This window comes from Hypanus sabinus, chromosome 26, assembly GCF_030144855.1.
Source record: "Hypanus sabinus isolate sHypSab1 chromosome 26, sHypSab1.hap1, whole genome shotgun sequence".
Lineage (NCBI taxonomy): Eukaryota > Metazoa > Chordata > Chondrichthyes > Myliobatiformes > Dasyatidae > Hypanus > Hypanus sabinus.
In genome coordinates, this window is record NC_082731.1 from 13,364,824 (window position 1) to 13,388,810 (window position 23,987).

Consider the following 23,987-nt stretch of genomic DNA (forward strand, 5'->3'; position numbering starts at 1 on the left):
GCCTACTCCTTCCACCTTAGACCAAGAACTTATCAATCAGCCCTGCTGTGGACCACCTGGAGTTCCAAGACACTCCTGTTATGTGCACATGCAGTTCAACTGAGTGATAATGCAGAAAGTTTGAAGTTAATAACTCATCTCCATGAACTTACCTATGACCGCTGGACTAAGTGTGTGCATGTTGGAGGGACTATGTTGAAAAATAAATGAGCTGGGTTTTCTAAAATTGACTCATTCTAACTTAGGCCACAAACATATCAATCACCCCTTGTATGCTCATCTCGTGGGAAAATTAAGGATGTGGGTAAAATAGAGTGAAGGAGCACCACAGCACAGAAACAAGTCCTTCGGGGATATAGACCCTGTCATATCATCTTTCATAAGCCCACTGACTCTCTCAGCTAACTGGACTATTCCCCTTTCCACTCTGTCACTTCTAAAAATGCCACTCACTTTTCTCAGTGCTTCTGTAGGAAGGAGAGATTGGTGGTGCCCTCAACCATTTCACATACGTCTGCTCTCACCCCATCCCTCTGCCACCCTACCAGGGATTGGGTTCCTCTTGTCCTCACCTACCACCCCTCCAGTCTCCACTTCCAGCACATAATTCTTCATCCACAGTGTTACAGGGAAAGAGTCCAGCATGGATGAAGCAGTGGCAGATTGGCAGGAGGCAAAGAATGGGAATAGCGGGAGTCTTTTCTGGCTAACTGCCAGTGACAGTGTTCCACAGGGGTCTGTGTTGGGACTGGATTCTTTTTATGTGATATGTCAATAATTTGGATGATGGTCCAATTTAATGTCAGAGAAATGTATACAATATACATCCTGAAATGCTTTTTCTTCACAAGCATCCACAAAAACAGAAGTGCCCCCAAAGAATGAAGGACAGTTGAACATGAGAACCCTAAAGTCCCCCCCCCCCCCCCGCACGTAAGCGGCAGCAAGCAATGATCCCCCTCCCCCACCAGCAAAAAAAAGCGCATCGGTACTGTCACCGAGCCCAAGCGTGTGCTAAGCAATCTCAAAGGCACAGACCAAAGTTACCCCAAAGGCTTCATATTTCATCCAACATTCGACAAACCACTGGTTCTCTCCCTCCCTATTAAGGGACAGGGAGGTGTCTTTCCCCCCCCCCTCCCATTTTCACAGCGAGCAGAAGACATAACAGCCTCACACACAAAATGCTGGTGGAACACAGCAGGCCAGGCAGCATCTATAGGGAGAATATATCCCTGACATATTTAGTTGTTTGCCTGTTCTCCATCTCCCTCTGGTGTTCCTTCCCCCCCCCCCCCCCCACTTTCTCCCGAGGCCTCCCGTCCCATGATCCTTTCCCTTCTCCAGCTCTGTATCCCTTTAGCCAATCACCTTTCTAGCTCTGAGCTTCATCCCACCCCCTCTGGTCTTCTCCTATCATTTCGCATTTCCCCCTCCCCCTCCTACTTTCAAATTTCTTACTGTCTTTCCTTTCGGTTAGTCCTGATGAGGGGTCTCGGCCCGAAACATTGACATCGCTTCTCCCTATAGATGCTGCCTAGCCTGCTGTGTTCCACCAGCATTCTGTGTGTGTTGCTGTTTGAATTTCCAGCATCTGCAGATTTCCTCGTGTTTGCGCTATAATGACAGCCTGCTGGTTTACGATGTTAAAAGTCCATTTTGTCGCTTTTTTCATGGCTTTGTTGCAAAGTTTACAGACGATATGAAGGTAGGTGGAGGGTCGTGTAGTGGAGAGGCTACAGAAGGATTGAGAGTGGGCAAAGAAATGGTGGGGGAATACAGTGCTGAGTCGGGAAGTGTACTTTGGTAGAAAAAACGGAAGGGTTGAATCTTTTCTAAATGGAGAGAAAATACAAAAAATTGAGGTGCGGAGGGACTTGCGATCTTTGTGCAGGATTCCCTAAAGATTAATTTGTAGGTTGTCTGTGGTGAGGAAGGCAAATGCAATGTTAGCATTCATTCCAAGAGGACAAGAATATAAAAGCAAGGATGTAATGTTGAGACTTCATAAAGCCCTGGTGAGGCCTGACTTGGAGTATTGTGAGCCGGTTTGGGCTCCTTGTCTTAAAAAGGATGTGCTGAAACTGGTGTAACTTGATTCGCCTGACCGATAACAACACCACAAGCGGTTCTTTACCCTTTTCGCCAGTTTATTTGTTCAAACTCAGCTGGTGGCGAGAGGTGCAGAGCTACACGAAAGGGGAACAGAGTTCCTCTCCCTCTGGGGGCTCGAACCGGACCTCTGTCTAACATGCAGACACGTTACAATTCATAGAACTTGAAAGACAAAGAGCACTAAGTTCAGCTGGTATTCCCACCAAGTCTGTTGGAGCAAAACTTGATTATTTAATAACTAGAACCCAACCCCCAGAACATAACATTCTCAGGAGTCGTTAATCTATAACCAGCGGCAGGCAGATTATTAAGTGAAGGACAAGCAGGAGTTCACACAGTACCCAGAACAGAGCGTACATAAGTTTGCGCTCAATTTTAACCCGTTATTTACAAGAGTCCAAGAGTCATTTCTTATTTCTCTCAATATCCTTAAAACTTCATCACTGGAGAGGGTTCAAAGGAGGTTCACAAAAATGATTCCAGGATTGTCATATGACGAGCATTTGATAGCTCTGGGCCTGAATTCAGAAGAATGAGGGGTGATCTTATTGAATGGTGAAAGGCCTTGATAGAGTGGATGTGAAGAGGATGTTTGCTTTGGTGGGTTAGTCTAAGAGCAGACGACACAGCCTCAGAATGGAGGGTATCCTTTTAGGACAGAGCTGAGGATGAATTTCTTTAGCCAGATGGTGATGAATCTGCGGAATTTGTCGCCACAGGCAGCTGTGGAGACCGAGCCTTTATATTTAAGGCCGAGGTTAATGGGGTCTTGACTGGTCAAGATATGGGGAGACGGCAGGAGACTGGGGCCGAGAGGAAAATTGGATCTGCCACGATGGGCCAAATATCCTGATTCTGCTCTTGTATCTCGTGGTCTGCTTCCACCATCTCCAACGGGATCCCACCACCAGCCATATCTCCCCCCCACCCACCCCCAGTTTCCTGCTTTCCGCAGGGATCGTTCTCTACACAATTCCCTTGCCCATTCGTCCCTCCTCACTGATCCTCCTCCTGGCAAGTGGAACAAGTACTACACCTGCCCTTACACCTCCTCCGTCACTACCATTCAGGGCCCTCAACGGCCCTTCCGGGTGAGGCAACACTTCACCTGTGAGTCTGTTGGGGTCACCTACTGTATTCAGTGCTCCCAGTGTATTTCAGAGAGACACAGTGTAGATAGGGAGACCGTTTCGCCGAGCACCGACAAGAGGAAGCAGTACCTCCCAGTGGCCACCCATTTTAATTCCATGTTAAGGAAATGATGAATGAGCTGAATAGTGGAGAGATTGTGAAGGGATCAGTAATGGTCTTTCAAAAATCGCTAGAATCTGGCATAATTCCGGAAGACTGGAAAATTGCAAATGTCACTCCACTCTTCAAGAAGGGAGGGAGGCAGAATAAAGAAAATTACAGGCCAGTTAGCCCGACCTCAGTGGCTGGGAAGAAGTTGGAGTCCATTATTAAGGATGAGGTCTCGGGGTACTTGCAGGCACGTGATAAAACAGGCCTGAGTCAGCGCGGTTTCCTCAAGGGAAAATCTTGCCGGACAAATCTTTTGGAAATAACAAGCAGCATAGACAAAGTTGATGTGGTGTAGTTGGATTTTCAGAAGCTGCACACGAGGCTGCTGAAGGCCCGTGGTGTTGCAGGAACGAGACTTGCATGGATAGGGGATTGGCTGATTGGCGGGAGGCAAAGAGCGGAATAAACGGAGTCTTTACTGGTTGGGCTGCTGGTGACGAGAGGCGTTGGGACCGCTTCTTTTCATGGTATATGTCAACGATTTGGATGATGGAATTGATGGCTTTGTGGCCAAGTTTGAGGACAGTAGGTGGAGGGACAGGTCATGTTGAAGAAGTAGAGAGGCTACAGAAGGACTTAGACAGATTAGGAGAATGGGCAAAGAACTGGCAGGTGGAATACAGTGCCAGGAAGTGTGTGGTCATGCACTTTGGCAGAAGGAATAAAAGCACAGACTATTTTCTCACGGGGAGAAAATTCAAAACTCCGAAGTCCAAAGGGACTAATAGTTAACTTGCAGGTTGAGTCAGTTGGGGTTGAGGAAGGTAAACGCTATGTCAGTATTTATTTCGAGGGGACTAGAATAAAAAAACAGGGATGTAATGCTGAGGCTTTGTAAGGCTCGGGCGAGGCCTCCCTTGGAGTATTGTGAGCTGTTTTGGGCCCCTTATTCAAGAAAGGATGTGCTGACTTTGGAGAGGGTTCAAAGCAGGTTGGCAGAAATTATTTCGGGATTGAAAGGCTGGTCACATGAGGAGCATTTGATGGCTCTGGCCTGTACTCATTGGAATTCAGAACAATGGGAGATTGTCTCGTTGAAGCCTACCGAATGTTGAAAGGCCTCGATAGATTGGATGTGGAGTGGATGTTTCCTATAGTGGGGGTAGTCAAGGACCAGAGGTGGTAAATCTGTGGCATTCATTGCTGTGGAAGCCAGGTTATTTAGTGTATTTAAAATGGAGGTTGATAAATTTTTGATGTCACGTCGTGAAAAGGTACAGAGAATGGGGATTGGATCAGCCATGATCAAATGGCAGAACTGACTCAATGGGCCGAGTGGTCTAATTCTGCTCCAATATTTTTAGATCTTGCAGTATAATTTTCCAAATTGATGGGGTGTTCAAGAAGGTGTTTGGTGCGTTGGCCCTTGTGGGTTCAGGAGCCATGGGCATCGTTGCAGTTCTGCAGAACTCTGGTTGGATCGCATTTGGAAACCTGTGTCCGTTGCTGGTTGCCTTATTCTCGGAAGGATGTGGAAGATTTACAGCGAGCGCAGAGGAGATTTACCGGGATGCTGGCCGGATTAGGGGAGGGGTTGAGTGAAGCGACAGGAGGAGGAGGAGGATGGGAGGTGCCCTGGTGGAGGTGGACAAGATGATAAGAGGCATAGGTTGAGTGGACAGCCAGAGGGTGGAAATGGCTAATAGAAGGGAGCATAGTTTGGAGGTGATTGGAGGAAAGTACAGAGGGGCATGACAGGTGAGTTTTTTTACACAGAGAATGGTGGGGGTGTGAAACGCCCTGCCCGGGGTGCTGATAGAGGCAGATACATTAGGGGCATTTAGACTAGCCTCACGGATGAGGGGGATGTGGGAGGGAAGAGTAGGTGAAGACTGTGGCTGAAGGCCCAGTCCTGTGCTGTAATGTTCTCTGTTCTGCGTTCCAGCTGAAGACAGACCTTTCTACTTCATGCTGAGAGGGAAGCGTCCACTATGTCATCTGATTCGAGGAGACAACAGCAGGCTCGCACCGGGGATAAATCGTTCTCGTGCTCTGAGTGTGGGAAGGGATTCAAATGGCCGTCTCACCTGCAGGTACACCAGCGGGTCCACACCGGGGAGAGGCCGTTCACCTGCTACGAGTGCGGAAAGGGGTTCATGTGCACGTCCAGCCTGCTTAAGCACAGGCGGGCCCACACCGGGGAGAGGCCTCTGGCCTGCTCCCAGTGCGGGAAACGATTCAGTCACTTGTCCAACCTGGAGATCCACCGGCGCACTCACACCGGCGAGAGGCCGTTCACCTGCTCCGAGTGTGGGAAGAGCTTCGCCCAGTCGTCCCACCTGCAGAGACACCAGCAGATTCACACCGGGGAGAAGCCATTCATCTGCTCCGAGTGTGGGAAGGGATTTAGTTGGCCACATGATCTGCTGAGACACCAGCAGGTTCACACTGGGGAGAGGCTGTTCACCTGCTTCGATTGTGGTAAGGGATTCACGTGTACGTCCAGCCTACTTAAGCACCAGCGGGTGCACACTGGGGAGAGGCCGTTCACCTGCTCTGAGTGTGGACAAGCATTTAGTCAGTTATCCCACCTGGAGATACACCAGCGCACTCACACCGGGGAGAAGCCATTCATCTGCTCCGAGTGCGGGAAGACTTTCGCAAGGGCGTCAAGCCTGCTGACCCACCAGCGACTTCACACTGGGGAGAAGCCGTTCACCTGCTCTGAGTGCGGGAAGGGCTTCACCCAGTCGTCCCACCTGCTGATACACCAGCGGACTCACACTGGAGAGAGGCCGTACACCTGCTCCCAGTGTGGGAAGGGGTTCACAGACTCGTCCAGACTAAAGAGGCACCAACACATTCACACTGGAGAGAGACCGTTCACCTGCTCCGAGTGCGGGAAGGGATTCACTCAGTCCTCCCACCTGCAGACGCACAAACGAATTCACACTGGGGAGAAGCCGTTCGTCTGCTCTGAGTGTGGGAAGGGATTCACCGACTCGTCCAGCCTGACGAGCCACCAGCACGTTCACACCGGAGAGAAACCGTTCACCTGTTCCGTCTGCGGGAAGGGCTTCGCTGAGGCTTCCAAACTGACGAGCCACCAGCACGTTCACACTGTACAGAGACCGTTCACTTGTACTGAGTGCGGGAAGGGATTCACTCACTCATCCCACCTGCAGACACACCAACGCATCCACACCGGGGAGAGGCCGTTCACCTGCTCCGAGTGCGGGAAGGGATTCACCCGGTCTTCTCATCTGCGGACCCACCAGCAGGTCCACACCGGGGAGAGGCCGTTCACCTGCTCCGAGTGCGGGAAGGGATTCACCCGGTCTTCTCATCTGCGGACCCACCAGCGGATTCACACCAGAAGAAACTGTTCACCTTCAGTGAATCATCCAGCCTGATGAGGCCCCGACACACTCACACCGGGGAGAGGCCACTCACTCGCTCCGAGAGTGAGAAGGGATTTGCACAGTCATCCCACCTGCAGAGACACCAGCAGATTCACACCGGGGAGAGGCCGCTCACTCGCTCCGAGAGCGGGAAGGGATTCGTGCAGTCGTTAAATCTGCTCCAGCACCAGCGAGTCAGAGAAAATCACCCAGAAGAGACTTGGAATGGCATTTAGCACACAAACACTTAAATTGTTTAGTTGCCATTGCAAAACACATTGGGTGATTATTAAAACAAAGAGCAGAACAAGATGTGAAATAACACAAATCCATTAACGTCAGTCCCCTGGTCCAAACTTTACTCCAAAAGGGTGAATTCTGCAAAACATAATTTGCTAAATCTGCACTATCTTGGATAGTTCATCCCATTGTCTAATAATAGCTTCATTCTGGTTAATAACTCTATCCCACTCTGCAGTAAAATGATGGACAGGTGGAAGGGTGGGATGAAGCCCTCAGCAGAATCATTGATGTATACTTTGAGTTCAACAGGTGGTTTCACAATTGGTTTGGGTAATACTTGCACAAAACATTAATCAAACTGCAAATTAAAGATTCTTTCTTACAATTTGTGCTTGAATTAGCAATGGAATAAGTATCATTCACCAGAGCAAATTTCAGGAATGTCCTGTTAACGACAGGCAAAATAATTAGAGAACAATCATCATAAGAAATAAACCCACAATCTGTCAACCCTTTGTTAACTAAATCCTCTGGACAAACCCAAAATTCACCTTTTTGATGACAGGAAGTCAAATTTACTCCCTATGGGTTACTAACTAAGTGGATTAGTAGGAGAACATCTAAACTCCTCCTTGATATTTCCTGATGTAATGAACCTTGTGCAGCGGGAATGTTTCTAAATTTTTCATCCACACGGTCCACTATTACCATGGACTCTGGATAGATCGTGCCCATCAGGCATCAGCTGAATGTTCGGGGGGGGTCAGAATCCACAGGTTGGGGTCAAGGATCACCTATTTGCCTTGTACATTTACCTCAATGGCCACTGACTGTATGTTTGTGGTCTTCTGCTGCTATGGTCTATCTGCTTCATGGTTCGATGTGTTATACATTCGGAGATGCTCTTCTGCGCTCCACTGTTGTGTGGTCACCTTCCTGTCAGCTTGAACCAGTCTGGCCATTCTCCTCTGACCTCTCTCGGTAACAACGGAACTGTCGCTGACTGGAATTTTTCCTTGCTTCTCACTCCATTCTCTGTAATCTCTGGAGACTGTTATGCATGAAAGTCCCGGGAGATTTTGCAGTTTCTGAAATGAAACTCAAGCCAACAAATCTTCCACGGTCAAAGTCCCTTAGGTCACAGTTTTTCCCCATTCTGATGTTCAGTTTGAACAACTGAACGTCTTGACAGTGTCTGCATACATAGTGTTGCTGCCATGTGATTGGCTATTGGGTGCACGTCTATTAGCATTTTCCTGTGGCGTTAGTCAGGGATCAGTGTGCAACAAAAAACAACATGGAAACACAGAAAACCTACAGCACAGTACAGGCCCTTTGGCCCACAAAGTTGTGCTGAACATGTCCCTACCTTAAAAATTATTAGGGTTACCCATAGCCCTCTATTTTTCTAATCTCCATGTACCTATCTAAAAGTCTCTTAAAAGACCCTATCGTATCCACCTCCACCACCGTTGCCGGCAGCTCATTCCACACACTCACCACTCTCTGTGTAAAAAACTTACCCCTGACATCTCCTCTGTACCTACTCCCCAGCTCCTTAAACCTGTGTCCTCTTGTGGCAACCATTTCAGCCCTGGGGAAAAGCCTCTGACTATCCACACGATCAATGCCCCTCATCATCTTGTACACCTCTATCAGGTCACCTCTCATCAAGTCAACACTTCAGTAATTATAAAGAATTGTATAAAAATAAAATTGAAGGTTAAAGGATGAATTATGTATTGAAATATGCAAAAATACTTAAATGCCAGCATAAATTTACTGTTTAAGTGTTACTATAAAATGCACTTTAAAGTGCAGTGGTAAATAGAGTGGTACGTAAGAGATTTTGGAGATTTCATGGTTTTGTTTTAATAGCATTATAGCACTTTGCAGAAGGGAGCTTTTCAAAAAAGTAATCTGCATGCTGGGTCGTGTCAGCAGTGAATTTACCAACCTGCTTCTTTATGCTGGACACATACGAGGCCTGCGATGATGGTAGGCCTTTTCTGGTGACCTGACTGTTTGCTGTAGTTTCCTATTTTGTGAGAGGTTTCTGCTCCAAGCCAGGCAGTAATGGCTGATGCGAGGATGCTCTCTGTGATGTCAGAGTAGAATTGCACCTGTACGTCTGGGGAAGATGGAATTTTACCAACTGCCTCCAGTGGCAGAGGGGCTTCTGGCACCGGTGAGGGGAGGGGCCTGTGCTGCTCCTGGACAAGGGTGGGACAGTGAGTCAACTACACCTTCCACCTCTGATCAACGAGTCTCTTTTGCAGAACTTGCTCCCTGTGACCAACTCAGCAGAACAAAGTTCAGGTTTCCCAGAAAGCTTGCGATTTGAAAAAGAATCTGTAAAGATTTTTGATGGCATTCCTAGCTGTGTCATGATTGTGGGTATACTCAAAGTTCAAAATAAAATTTATCGTCTGAGTACATACACGTCACCACATACAGCCCTGAGATCCTTTTTCTGCGGGAACACTTAGCAAATCTACAGAACAGTAACTGTGAACGGGGTTAAATATCAGGAGGACTTCGCTGGACCATTTGTGGGCTCACATTTCTTGGTAGTAATCAGTGAAGCTACAGAGTGGCCAGGAATGTTCCCAATCCTCTCCTCTACAGCCCCACACACTGTTGATGTATTGAGAAGCACAGTCGCAAGGCTGGTACTCCAGGGCACTTAGTGATCATGGACCACACTTTGTGGCGGAAGAGTGTCAGCCTTTCCTAATGGATGGAATAAGACATATTACATCTGCACCGTAGCAACCAGCTACACGTGCTCATTGGTGGACAGGAGCTGAAAGAACATACTGCCAGCAGAGCACTAATAGAGAATCAGAACAGAAACAGCTGATTCCATTTTAATTAGTTTGTTGTTCACTTCAAAATGCACCACAAGTTTGAGAGGAGATTCTGCAGATCCCTAAATCTTGAGCAATACACAATCAGGAACCACAAAAGTACACTGCAGATGCTGTGGTCAAATCTAGGAGACAGAGTGAAGCTGGGATGGGGGAAGGGAGAGGGAGGGAATTACCGGAGGTTGGAGAATACGATATTCATACCAAGGGGCTGGACACTACACAATCAGGAACGCTATCCAATGCCTCTACTGATGCATCTATAAATATGTCCTTCTATAGATATGTAGTAGGGAGCATCCTGACATGTGCATGGTACAGAAACTGGGTTGTGGTGGAGAAGAAATCTACAGAACTGGGATTCAAAACTCAGTCCCTTTGGGGAATGAAAGGGTCTCCAGTTTCATTTCCAACCTCCGCCAGCAGGGGGCACCCGGTGTAATTTGAAGCGGCCCAGAGCGCAGGCGCACGACCGACGTCGCGTCCGAAACACGGGCACTGCGGATCTTCCAGGTGAAGCCCCTGGAAAACAGGTAGGGGCAAAGCGTCGGGCCGTGGGATGTTTCAGCGCTGAGGCTGAATCCGGGGGACACTCGGTCCAATTCCAGTAAAACCCGCGGGTCGCCGCACCGGGACGGCGCCATCTTACCGCGGCCCGCGCCGCTGTGGCGGTTTTGTCCTGCCAACATGGTCCAGGATGCATTGCGGTGAATGTCGCGCATGCGCGTTTTGCAGCGACGCCATGTTTGTAGTTTCTGAGCATCACAATGCTGGAGGAGCTCGGCAGGTCAGGCAGCGTCTCGACGTTTCGGGCTGAGACCCCTCTTCAGGCCTGGAAAGCAAGGGGGAAGACTCCAGAATAAAAAGGTGGGGGGCAGAGGGGAGAGGAAGGTGCACAAACTCGAAGGATTTTAAAAAATATTTCTTATTGACCAGAAACAAAAACACTAAACATATGCTAACAAACTCAGGGAATCGCACACAAGCAACAACAAATATATAACTATTAACTTCAAATACACAAATAAAAGAGAAAATCCACTCTAAATACTGTTGGACAGAAGGGGCCATGTGTAAAAGGAGTCACAAAACAAAAACATTTGGAGAAATAACCCGAACTGTTGACAGATTTGTACAGCTTTCTGCTTATGGGAAGTTTTCAGAGTATTAATATACAGTTTGAAGTCTGACATAAAAAATATAAATGCAGGTTTCTTATTACTGGATTTGCATTCATGGATATAAAATTTGCTGTAAATTAACAAAAGATTTATGATAAAACAATGATCCCTATGGGATTTGGTATTATCAGTAAACCCAATTAAAACATTTTCAAAACAAAAAGTAAAATCCACATTAATTTATTAATCTATAAATTGACAAACATCAACCCAAAGTGTTTTAACACATTCACCATCCCAAAACAGATGAAGTAAATTGTCTGGGTATAAACCACAAAAAAGAACATATCTTTCTGATTATTCGATATCAGAATTAAACCTTGTCAAATAAACATTGGTTGAATAATATCTATGTGTAATTTCAAATAAAATTTCTTTAATTTTATTTTTCAATAAAATTTATTAAATAAGCCCCAAATACTCCTCCGCCTTAGATTCCCCAAGTGACTATTTCAAAAACTAACTGCTGTAGGAATAGAGGTACTGTAATGTCTTTTTGAAACAAACTTCTAATACCTCTTTTTTTTAAATATGCAGGAAAGCAAATCTTTCCTACAGCTGTACTGGATGGATCCAAGCTGGGTAATTCAACTACCAAATATGATGTATTCCTAAACAACATAATTACACCAGAGGGAATTGCATCCATAACAGCAGCAAATTCTTTTGGAGTCACAGGAAATTCAAAGGTGGATTTGAACTCAGTATAACTCAATAAAGTACCGCTTGAACTAAATGACTGTTTAACTAACAAAATATTATTATCAAACCAACCTTTATAAACAAAGATTTATTCTTATATGTTGTGGTTATTCCAGATAAAGTAACTGTGGAGAAAAATTGTGTTTGTAAATCAAAGACCAAGATAACAGCGTCTGTTTATGAAACTGAGATAAACAGAGAGGAACTTTGTCTATTTCGTAATTATATAAAAGAAAAAAATTTCAGTCCACCAACCTGGGAAAAGACAAAAGAAGGAATACATATAGAAGTAGAGTTACATAAAAATTGTTTAATCCAATTAATTTTAAAAGTGTTATCAAGACTGTCAAAATCAAGAAAATTTAAACCCCCCCCCCCTTGTCATAACTGTGCATGACAGCAGATTTTTATGTAATGAACTTTGTTTTTCCATAAAAAATTAAACAACATGGTGTCTATCAATTTACAGATTTTTTTATCGACATATAAGGGGAGAGTTTAATATATATAAAAGGGTGGTGAATCTGTGGAATTTGTTGCCACGGTGGGCAGTGGAGGCCAGGTCACTGGGTGTATTTAAGGCAGCGATTGATAGGTACCTGAGTAGTCAGGGCATCAAAGGTTATGGTGAGAAGGCGGGGGAATGGGACTAAAGGGGGAGATTGGATCAGCTCATGATGAAATGGCGGAGCAGACTCGATGGAAGACTGGAAAGACCTTCTGCTTTACAAAGCAAAACCCAGCCTTTCACAGATACGTCCCTTTGAAGCCACTGGTTTTTTGATTTTGTCTATAAGAGGTTGAAAATTATCCACACACCTTATGTATTTGTTTTTAACAATAGTTATCCCCAAACATGTGACTTTGTCTTTTGGAATATTATTAATTATATATTGAGCAACCTTTAAGAGGAAACAATTCACATTTGTGAATATTTAAACAGAGGCCTGAGACTTTGGAAAAAAACTGAAATACAATTTAAAGCCATTGAAATTTCAGAAACATCATTAAAAAAAGTTGTATCATCTGCATCCTGACTAATCAGAAAATTGGAATTTGCCCAGGAAATGCCTTTTAGAGGACTAGACGATGGAATAGGTGAGCAGCAGAGCACATAAAAGGAATAAATAAGGTGAGATAGGACAACCTTGTCTCACCCCCCCCCCCCCCCCATTTCACATCAAGCCACGGTGAAGTGCCTGACTTCAACTTTATAGAACTATTAAGAACTATTAGCATTCGTGTACAAAGCCATAACAGCCTTACAAAATAATAGACAGTAGGTGCAGGAGTAGGCCATTCAGCCCTTCTAGACAGCACCGCCATTCACTGTGATCATGGCTGATCATCCACAATCAGTACCCCGTTCCTGCCCTCTCCCCATATCCCTTGACCCCGCTATCTATAAGAGCTCTATCTAACTCTCTCTTGAATGCATCCAGAGACTTGGCCTCCACTGCCTTCTGGGGCAGAGCATTCCACATATCCACCATTCTCTGGGTGAAAAAGTTTTTCCACATCTCTGTTCTAAATAGCCCACCCCTTTTTCTTAAACTACGGCCTCTAGTTCTGGACTCACCCATCAGCGGGAACATGCTTCCTACCTCCAGCGTGTCCAATCCCTTAATAATCTTATATGTTTCAATCAATAATGGACCAAATCCAAATTTACCAAGAGCAGAGAGGATAAGCTGATGCTCAGTAGTATCAAAAGCTTTGTAGAAATCTAAAACCAGTATAAAACCATCGCGTTGAACAAGATGAGAATAATCAGTAAGATCTAAAACTAACCTGACGTTATCAGAGATAGGACGACCCGTCATGAAACCTGACTCTGTTTCATCAATAATAAATGGTAAGACTACTTTTATTCTGTTAGCAAAGTTTTGGGCCAGAATTTTATAATCACTGTTGAGAAGGCAAATAGGGACGCCAATTATCGATAAGTAATTTTATCTTTTCTTGGTTTAGGAATTAAAGTAATAAGACCTTGTGTTAAAGAAGTGGGAAGAAATTCTTTATCAATACATTCTAAAAACAATTTTAGTAAAAAGGGAGCTAAGATGTCAGAAAACATCTTATAAACTTCTGCAATCAGACCATCCACACCTGGCAACTTACTGTTTTTTAAATTTGAAATAGCAGCCTTAACCTCTCCCAAGTTGTCGGGGATAAGTTTTTTACGCAGAGAGTGGTGAGTGCATGGAATGGCCTGCCAGTGGCAGTGGTGGAGGTGGAAACGATAGGGTCTTTTAAGAGATTCCTGGATAGGTACATGGAGTTTAGAAAAATAGAGGGCTATGGGTAACCCTAGGTAATTTCTCAGGTAGGGACGTGTTCGGCACAGCTGTGTGGGCCGAAGGGCCTGTATTGTGCTGTAGGTTAAAAAAATTTTAATCAGTCTATCAGTTAATTGGGGTAGCCACTGATTTGGACAAGTCTTTGAAAAAAAAACAAAATCTTATGGAGAAAATAACCCTTTGATTTGGGGTTCTATGTCACTTAATACATACAGGAGACTGTTACTGAATCCTTTTGAAATACTCTCAGTCATGTGAACTTGTGTGGCTGTTAAACACCATGCTTAAAGCAAACAGTTTTTAAACAGTGTCTTTGCGTGTGTTTGTGTTCAAAAAGCAGTGATGTTTTTGCCACTGATAAGCAGTCAGACAATTTAGAAATGTGTTTGTTGTGTTACCGGTCGACCAGGTCTTCTAAAACACAGTAACAAACTACAACAAATTTAGAGTGGATTAAACTATAAGTGCATTTTGTTATTTACTTGCAAGGGAAGCTACCCTACACATTATCGTTGAAGAGGAGCTTCAGTCTTACAGCTCAAACAAACCACTTTTATACTTGTTACAGAGAACAGTAATTAGGTTGTCCCATTCCATAATAACATTCCTCCTTTATCTGCAAACGTCTCCAATTCCTGGTGCCTATTTTTCAGTCAGTCCATTTGTCTTTAGAAACTTCTTTCTCATGACAGCTGTGTCCTTTTTTTCTCTCTGTTGTCAGAACATTCAATAGACAATAGGTGCAGAAGTAGACCATTCGGCCCTTTTAGCCTGCACCGCCATTTTGAGATCATGGCTGATCATCTACTATCAATACCCAGTTCCTGCCTTGTCCCCATATCCCTTGATTCCCCTATCCATAAGATACCTATCTAGCTCCTTCTTGAAAGCATCCAGAGAATTGGCCTCCGCTACCTTCCAAGGCAGTGCATTCCAGACCCTCACAACTCTCTGGGAGAAGAAGTTTTTCCTTAACTCTGTCCTAAATGACCTACCCCTTATTCTCAAACCATGCCCTCTGGTACTGGACTCTCCCAGCATCTGGAACATATTTCCTGCCTCTATCTTGTCCAATCCCTTAATAATCTTACATGTTTCAATCAGATCCCCTCTCAATCTCCTTAATTCCAGTGTATACAAGCCCAGTCTCTCTAACCTCTCTGCATAAGACAGTCCTGACATCCCAGGAATTAACCTTGTGGATCTACGCTGCACTTCCTCTACAGCCAGGATGTCCTTCCTTAACCCTGGAGACCAAAACTGTACACAATACTCCAGGTGTGTTCTCACCAGGGCCCTGTACAAATGCAAGAGGATTTCCTTGCTCTTGTACTCAATTCCCTTTGTAATAAAGACCAACATTCCATTAGCCTTCTTCACTGCCTGCTGCACTTGCTCATTCACCTTCAGTGACTGATGAACGAGGACTCCTAGATCTCTTTGTATTTCTCCCTTACCTAACTCTACACCATTCAGATAATAATCTGCCTTCCTGTTCTTACTCCCAAAGTGGATAACCTCACATTTATTCACATTAATCGTCATCTGCCCACTCACCCAGCCTATTCAAGTCACCCTGAATTCTCCTAACATCCTCATCACATGTCACACTGCCACCCAGCTTAGTATCATCAGCAAATTTGCAGATGTTGTTCTCAATGCCTTCATCTAAATCGTTGACATAAATTGTAAACAGCTGTGGTCCCAATACCGAGCCCTGTGGCACCCCACTAGTCACCACCTGCCATTCCGAGAAACACCCATTCACCGCTACCCTTTGCTTTCTATCTGCCAACCAGTTTTCTATCCATGTCAATGTCTTCCCCCCGATGCCCTGAGCTTTGATTTTACCCATCAATCTCCTATGTGGGACCTTATCAAATGCCTTCTGAAAATCGAGGTACACTACATCCACTGGATCTCCTCCGCCCCGTCTAACTTCCCGGTTACATCCTCGAAAAACTCCAACAGATTAGTCAAGCATGACTTACTCTTAGTAAATCCATGCTGGCTCGGCCCAATCCTATCACTGCTATCTAGATATGCCACTATTTCATCTTTAATAATGGACTCTAGCATCTTCCCCACCACCACTGTCAGGCTGACAGGTCGATAGTTCTCTGTTTTCTCCCTCCCTCCTTCTTAAAAAGTGGGATAACATTAGCCATTCTCCAATCCTCAGGAACTGAGCCTGAATCTAAGGAACATTGGAAAATGATTACCAATGCATCCACAATTTCCAGGGCCACCTCCTTTAGTACCCTAGGATGCAGACCATCTGGACCTGGGGATTTGTCAGCCTTCAGTCCCATCAGTCTACTCATCACTGTTTCCTTCCTAATGTCAATCTGTTTCATTTCCTCTGTTACCCTATGTCCTTGGCCCATCCATACATCTGGGAGATTGCTTGTGTCTTCCTTAGTGAAGACAGATCTAAAGTACTTATTAAATTCTTCTGTCATTTTTCTGTTTCCCATAACAATTTCACCTAATTCATTCTTCAAGGGCCCAACATTGTTCTTAACTATCTTCTTTCTCTTCACATACCTAAAAAAGCTTTTGCTATCTTCCTTTATATTCCTGGCTAGCTTGCGTTCGTACCTCATTTTTTCTTCCCGTATTGCCTTTTTAGTTAAGTTCTGTTGTTCCTTAAAAACTTCCCAATCATCTGTCCACCCACTCACCTTAGCTCTGTCATACTTCCTTTTTTTTAATGCTATGCAATCTCTGACTTCCTTTGTCAACCACTGTGGCCCCTTTCCCCCCTTTGAATCCTTCCTTCTCCGGGGGATGAACTGATTTTGCACCTTGTGCATTATTCCCAAGAATACCTGCCATTGCTGTTCCACTGTCTTTTCTGCTAGGATATCCATCCAGTCAACTTTGGCCAGCTCCTCCCTCATGGCTCCATAGTTTCCCCTGTTCAACTGCAACACTGACACCTCCGATCTGCCCTTATCCTTTTCAAATTGCAGATAAAAACATCATATTATGATCACTACCTCCTAATGGCTCCTTTACTTCAAGATCGCTTATCAAATCCTGTTCATTACATAACACTAAATCCAGAATAGCCTTGTCCCTGGTCGGCTCTCATACAAGCTGTTCCAAGAATGCATCCCGTAGGCACTCTACAAACTCCCTATCCTGGGGTCTAGCACCAAACTGATTCTCCCAGTTCACCTGCATGAAATCCCCCATAACTACTGCGACATTACCTTTGCCACATGCCAATGTAAACTCCCTATTCAACTCGCACCCAATATCCATGCTACTGTTTGGTGGCCTGTAGACAACACCCATTTGGGTCCTTTTTCCCTTAATGTTCTTCAGTTCTATCCACACAGACTGGACTTCTGATCCTATGTCCCCCCTTGCAAAGGACTGAATCTCATTCCTCACCAACAGGGCCACCCCACCCCCTCTGCCCACATTTCTGTCCCTACGATAGCACATATACCCTTGTACATTCATTTCCCAGGTCTGATCTCCCTGCAGCCATGTCTCCATTATCCCAACAACATCATAGTTACCCATTCGCACCTGAGCTTCAAGTTCATCCACCTTATTTCTGACACTTCATGCATTCAGATACAGAACTTTTAGCCCATTTCTCCTCTCTCTGTTCGAATCGCTGCCTATTGTGCTTAACCCAGCTCCCCGAACTCCCATTAGGCTATACGCCCCTAGAATTTTGTTGTCCTTCCTAAATTTACTTATCCTTTCTGCACATTTAACTTCATGTTCCGTCAGACCATCCCTCTGTACATGTGTCCTCCTTATCACTTGTTCCGCCTCACCTTTCTCTACTACACACTTAATATTCCGGAACTGTGTAGTCCCCACCTGCCCTTTATTCTTCCTCTCGCTATCCTCCCTCACATTCTGGATCCCCGCCCCCTGCAAATTTAGTTTAAACCCCCCCAAGAAGCACTAGCAAACTTCCCTGCAAGAATGTTAGTACTGTTAGTAACATTCCTGCCATAAGCACACGCCTTGTCATTAAACACACACACAGCTTCCTATAAGCCTCCATCAAATTAGCGAATCACTCTGGGATCTCACCGGTTCTATTTTGTCACATTTCTGTAGGCCCCTGGTAGGCCTCAGGCTCGCTCAGCTCGCTTCTGTCTAGGGGGAGCAGCCTTCGGCCCCACCAGACTGGGTAATCAGCTTGTGTGATGTCCCCACCAAGCTCAATAACAGACGGTACACCATATGCGATTAAATGATTACACTTTATAGATCGTACCGGAACTAAGAACTAATTAGAGATACAATATAAAAGTTGCCAATCTTATCGAAGTCCAACCACTTCGTGCACAACTGTTGGAGCTCAGTTAACGACGTCTTCTTGCCACCAAGCGATTCCCTCCGACCTCCTCGACCCGCCACCTGGGACCAACAACGGTGGTCAACCAGACGCTCCACACGAGTCTGTCCTCGTCTCCTCTCCTCACTGAAGACCCTGGGCCTCGGACCCACGCTGGGGGTCCGTTCCGTCGCCCAGCTTACAGCACCGCATCTCCTCTCTCTCTCTCTCTCTCTCTCTCTCTCTCTCTCTCTCTCTCTCTCTCCCCATCGCTCCTTCTCCCCAAAGCCCGCGAAAACAATAGATTACAGACACACAAAAAAGGATAACATCTATCCCAATTGGTTAGCAAATGAATGCAATTCTCATTATCAGTAATTATAACCCAAACAGACTGCGAGAGAGAAGCACTTTCTCAGCAGTTAACGTAACAAAGAAGCCATTTTTATTAGCCTTAGCAGTAACATAAAAGAAGAAACCCCTTATATTTCACAAAAGTTGTGAATTCATAAAGACTTGAGGGTTTCGGACGTATTTCCACACATTGCCCACTGTGGTCTCAATTATTCAGGCTTGGAGGTGCCAGAAAGGGTGTGAGAAACAAAAAAACCCCGTGTGGATGGGTTCATAGACCATGAATTCTGTGCCTTGCCACGGCCTTTGCTCTCCACAGAGTGGAGCAGAGCCGCCTTAATGGCTGTTAGAACTCGTCCACGGTCTAGAACGGGCACGTCCCTGTTTCACTGGGGCACAAGGCCCACTGGCTACCCTCGCCTGGTGCAGCCTGCCTGTCAGAATGGTGTGTCAGGCAGCGGCCGCTGTCGTGTGCAAATAGCTACTTGGAGCCACAGGTGAGAGCTGAGAGTCCAGTGGGGACCAAAGGTGAATGGACTGCCCCAGAATGGACACAACAAACCTCTTCACCGGAGGTGCTGCCCCTCCCTGGCGCGGCAGCAAACACTGGGTGAATTCCTCTGTCAGTAACTATTAGCAACTAATGCACTGTACAGTAGTAGCATAGGTAGTATTCTAATTTGTCTGCATTTCATTGAAGCACAGAATCTGTAGCTCAATTAAATGGTAGTTTCTCTGTTTTACACCATTTTAAGTATTTCCGTGAAACCAGCTAATTGGAGCAGCTGGAATGTACTCACAATCAGAACCCGGTTTATGATCACCGGCATGTGATGTGAAATTTGTTAACTTAGCATCAGCAGTTCAATGGTCCCAATGTGAACCAATTAACCAGAATTCATTATATTTTGTGTATTTTTGTAGACTATGTTCATATATTAACTAATTTCATATATTTGTACAAATATTGGGAATTAAGTTTAATTCCCATTGAAAAATAACAACTGATAATATGTTCACCCGAATCAGGTGGGAAAGTAAAGGATGCGGTTAAAATAGTAATGAGGCACAGAAACAGGTCCTTTGGAAAGATGCCTCTTGTCTTGGTTTCTTCTGGTTCTTTTACAAATGATCTACGTTCTTATGTTCCTCAGTTCTTGTACTTCCTGCCCAGGGAAAGAGTTTCTCTCTGTTTCCTGAGTGAAGTTTTTACCCTCTCTCAGATCTACCCCAACCATCTGCTCCAAGAGCAACCCCACTTCTACAGTCCATCCCGAGAACAAAAATCCCTCAACCCCAGATCGATTATTTGTCCCCGGGAATAAATCTTAGAGATTATTGATCTGCACTGGAATGCCAGGCTTGATCTTGTGCTCAAGTCAAAGTGAAAGCAAATTTATTTTCAAAAGTACACTGATGTCACCAAGTACTAACTTGAGGTTCATTTTCTTGCAGGCATTCACAGAAAATAAAGAAATTCAGTACAATTTATGAAAAATGACTCCTAAATAAAGACTGACAAAAAAACCTACATGCAAAAGAAGGCACATTGTGCAAGCAGGAGAACAGTGTTGTAAGTGGTGACGTATATGTGCTTTGATAATAAATCTGCTTTGAACTTTAAACTCCCCCTGAAAGTATCAAACTCCTGTTCCTCACTGGTCGGCTGGCTGAGGCGTATGGTGTGTTGGCCTTCATTAGTCAGGGGTTGCGGCTTTGTAAAACCCTGTTGAGGTCACACTCGGAACATCGTGTTCCGTTCTGGTCACCTCATTTTAGGGAGAGGGAGCAGAGGAGATTTACCAGGATGCTGGCTGGACTAGAGAGCATGTCTTATGAGGAAAGGATGAGTGAGCTAGGACTTTTCTCTTTGGGGAGAAGGTAGATGTGAGGTAATAGATTGGTACAAGGCGATAAGAGGCATAGATCGAGTGGATATCCAGAGACGTTTTCCTAGGCCGGAAATAGCTAATACATCATTTGAAGGTGATTGGATGAAAGTATGGTGGGGGGGGGGGGGATGACAGAAGGTTTTTTAACACAGAGAGGGGTGATGTGTGGAACACCTTGTCAAAGGTGGTAGAGGCAGATACATTTAGACTAGCCTCACGAATGAGAGGGAGGGGGTAGAAGAGTAGGTGAAGACCAGTCCTGTGCTGTAATGTTCTCTGTTCTACGTTCCAGCTGAAGACAGACCTTTCTACTTCACGATGAGCGTTCACTATGTCATCTGATTCGAGGAGACAACAGCGGGCTCGCACTGGGGATAAATCGTTTTCGTGCTCTGAGTGTGGGAAGGGATTCAAATGGCCATCTGATCTGCAGAGGCACCAGCGGGTCCACACCGGGGAGAGGCCGTTCACCTGCTCCGAGTGTGGGAAGGGGTTCAGCCAGACGTCCAACCTGGAGGTGCACCAGCGGGTCCACACCGGGAAGTGGCCGTTCGCCTGCTCCGAGTGTAGGAAAGGTTTCAATTCAACATCTGATCTGGAGAGGCACCAGCGGGTCCACACCGGGGAGAGGCCGTTCACTTGCTCCAAGTGTGGGAAAGGATTTAATCAGTTTTACAATCTGGAGCTGCACCAGCGCACTCACACCGGGGAGAGGCCGTTTGCCTGCTCCGAGTGCGGGAAGGGGTTCATTCGGTCGTACGATCTGCAGATGCACCAGCGGGTCCACACCGGGGAGAAGCCGTTCACCTGCTCCGAGTGTGGGAAGAGGTTTAACCGCTCGTCCCAACTGCAGACGCACCTGCTGAGCCACACCGGGGAGAAGCCGTTCACCTGCTCCGAGTGTGGGAAGGGGTTCACCCGGTCCTCAAACCTGCTGACCCATCAGCAGCTTCACACCGGGGAGAGGCCATTCGCCTGCACCGAGTGCGGGAGGAGCTTTGCCCGGTTATCGTCTCTGCAGCGACACCGGCAGATCCACACTGGGGAGAGGCCGTATACGTGCTCTGACTGTGGGAAGGGATTCGCTCAGCTGTCCCACCTACAGACACACCAGCAGATTCACACCGGGCAGAAGCCGTACAGCTGCTCCCGATGTGGGAGGGGGTTCTCTTGGCCAGCCAACCTGGTAAAACACCAGCAGTTTCACTCTGGGGAGAAGTCATTCACTTGTTCTGACTGTGGGAAGGGGTTCGCACAGTTGACAAGCCTGACGACCCACCAGCAGGTTCACACTGGGAAGAGGCCGTTCACCTGCTCTGCCTGTGCGATCGGCTTCGCCAGCTTATCCAGCCTGCTGCGACACCAGCGGATCCACACCGGGGAGAGGCCCTTCTCCTGCTCGGAGTGTGGGAAGGGCTTCACCACGTCATCCAACCTGCTGCGACACCAGCGGACACACACCAGGGAGAGACCGTTCACCTGCTCTGACTGTGGGACTGGGTTCACCTGCTTAGCTAGCCTGCTGGGACACCAGCAGATCCACACCGGGGAGAGGCCGTACGGCTGCTCCCAATGCGGGAAACGATTCATACACTCAGCACAACTCAAGACGCATCAGCGAGTTCACACCGGAGAGAGGCCGTATGTCTGCTCCGAGTGCGGGAAGGGGTTTATTCGGTCAACCAACCTGCTGACGCATCAGCGGATTCACACCGGGGAGAGGCCGTTTGGCTGCTCCGTGTGTGGGAAACGATTCAAACATTCAGCAGAACTGATGATGCACCAGCGAATTCACACCGGAGAGAGGCCGTACATCTGCTCTGACTGCGGGAAGGGATTCATCCGGAGGGCCAACCTGCTGACCCATCAGCGGATTCACACCGGAGAGAGGCCGTTCACCTGCTCCGTGTGCGGGAAGGGCTTCGTTCAGCTATCCCAAATGCAGGCACACAAGTACATTCACACCGGGGAGAGGCCGTTCACCTGCTCCGTGTGTGGGAAGGGATTTGCACGGTCATTCCGCCTGGAGAAACACCAGCGGGTTCACACCCAGGAGAAAGTGTAACTGTGTGACACATTGACACTGAAACACTGCGGTCACCGAGACTCCGGGTGAGTTCACAGTGACTTTGGGCTGTTGCTTTCTGCCGTTCCTGACACCTGATCAGACCAAGGACTGAACCCTGGTCAGTTTGGGATTTGTTTCTGACGGTGTCTGTAAATCCTGTAACTGGACCAGCCGTTTATATTCCTGAACCAGTGTGAAATAAATCAGATTCGTGTCACAGGCCCTTTGAATCTGTAACACTCTGGGAGTGAAGTAGGAGGCCAAACTCGTGTTCTGGTCTCCGCCCAGAGTAAACCTGCTGCCAGTGGCACCAGGCTCCATTCTACCCACCGGTTTCGGTAGAAGTTTTAGTGTTGTGCTGTGTAACATCTGAACAAAGGTGAATCGTAAGAGAAGTGTGAGGTGGTGCTACAAGGTTTAAATCCTCAATAATAAAGACCAGTTAGGCACAGAAAGGATCTGTACTTACTGATAAATACCTCTTTTAGCTCTGGTAGTAAACACGACTCAGTACTTGTGTGAACATCCATTCTGTTTCCCTGCTCCTCCATGAACAGTTAACAAAGATTAAACCCGGGGAACGGAGCCTGTGCTGGCTGGGATCCCGATGTAATCTCCACATTTTCAACATGGGATCATTCACTTCCACGATTGTTGGTCTCCACAGAGTTGGCACTGCCCGTCCGCTGGAAATCCTCCATTTCTATTGTTATTTTCCTTATTGGATCAATCTATGATGAGTCGGTTTCATTGGCTCAGCGTCCTAAAGACATAGGAGCAGAATAAGGCCATTCGGCCCCTCCAGTCTGCTCTGCCATTTCACCATGGCTGATCCATTTCTCTCTTAGTGCCGTTCTCCCTGTAATGTTTCACGCCCTGACTAAGCAACCTCCACTTTAAATACACCCAATGAAATTCCACAGATTCACCACCTTCTAGCTAAAGAAATTCTCCTTCATTTCTGTTCTATTGGATGTCCCTCTGTGCTAAGACACTGCCCTCTGGTTGTAGAAGCCCGACCACAGGGAACATCCTCACCACATCCATGCTATCTAGGCCTTTTAACGTTCGATAGGTTTCAATGAGATCCCCCCCCCCCCATCCCCATTCGTCTAAATTCCAGTGAGTAAAGGCTTCTCATATGATACGTCTTTCGATCCCAGAACCATGCTGGTATAGTTCTGTAATATCACGGGCTTTTAACTTGTTAAGCAGCCTCCAGTGGCACCTTGTCAAAGACCTTTTGCAAATCCAAGTACACCAATTCTTCATCTGTTTTGGTTCTTTCCTCAAAGAATTCTAACAGA

The 23,987-nt window shown here is 46.3% G+C and overlaps 2 protein-coding genes across 2 annotated transcripts in view; both read left to right on the forward strand.

Annotated features, from left to right (window-relative positions):
- Nucleotides 1-11,223, forward strand: part of LOC132381578 (zinc finger protein 721-like) — a 92,356-nt gene extending 81,133 nt beyond the window's left edge. Inside the window, exon 9 of the mRNA XM_059951073.1 lies at nucleotides 5,309-11,223. Within this exon, the coding sequence (XP_059807056.1) occupies nucleotides 5,309-6,770 (1,462 nt within the window). The 3' untranslated portion in view covers nucleotides 6,771-11,223. The remainder of the gene's footprint in view (nucleotides 1-5,308) is intronic.
- The window catches only part of LOC132381579 (zinc finger protein 91-like), a 29,844-nt gene continuing 16,151 nt past the window's right edge, over nucleotides 10,295-23,987 (forward strand). Inside the window, exons 1-4 of the mRNA XM_059951074.1 lie at nucleotides 10,295-10,404; nucleotides 11,590-11,741; nucleotides 20,176-20,293; nucleotides 20,905-22,675. Coding sequence (XP_059807057.1) covers nucleotides 20,944-22,675 — 1,732 coding nt within the window. The 5' untranslated portion in view covers nucleotides 10,295-10,404; nucleotides 11,590-11,741; nucleotides 20,176-20,293; nucleotides 20,905-20,943. The remainder of the gene's footprint in view (nucleotides 10,405-11,589; nucleotides 11,742-20,175; nucleotides 20,294-20,904; nucleotides 22,676-23,987) is intronic.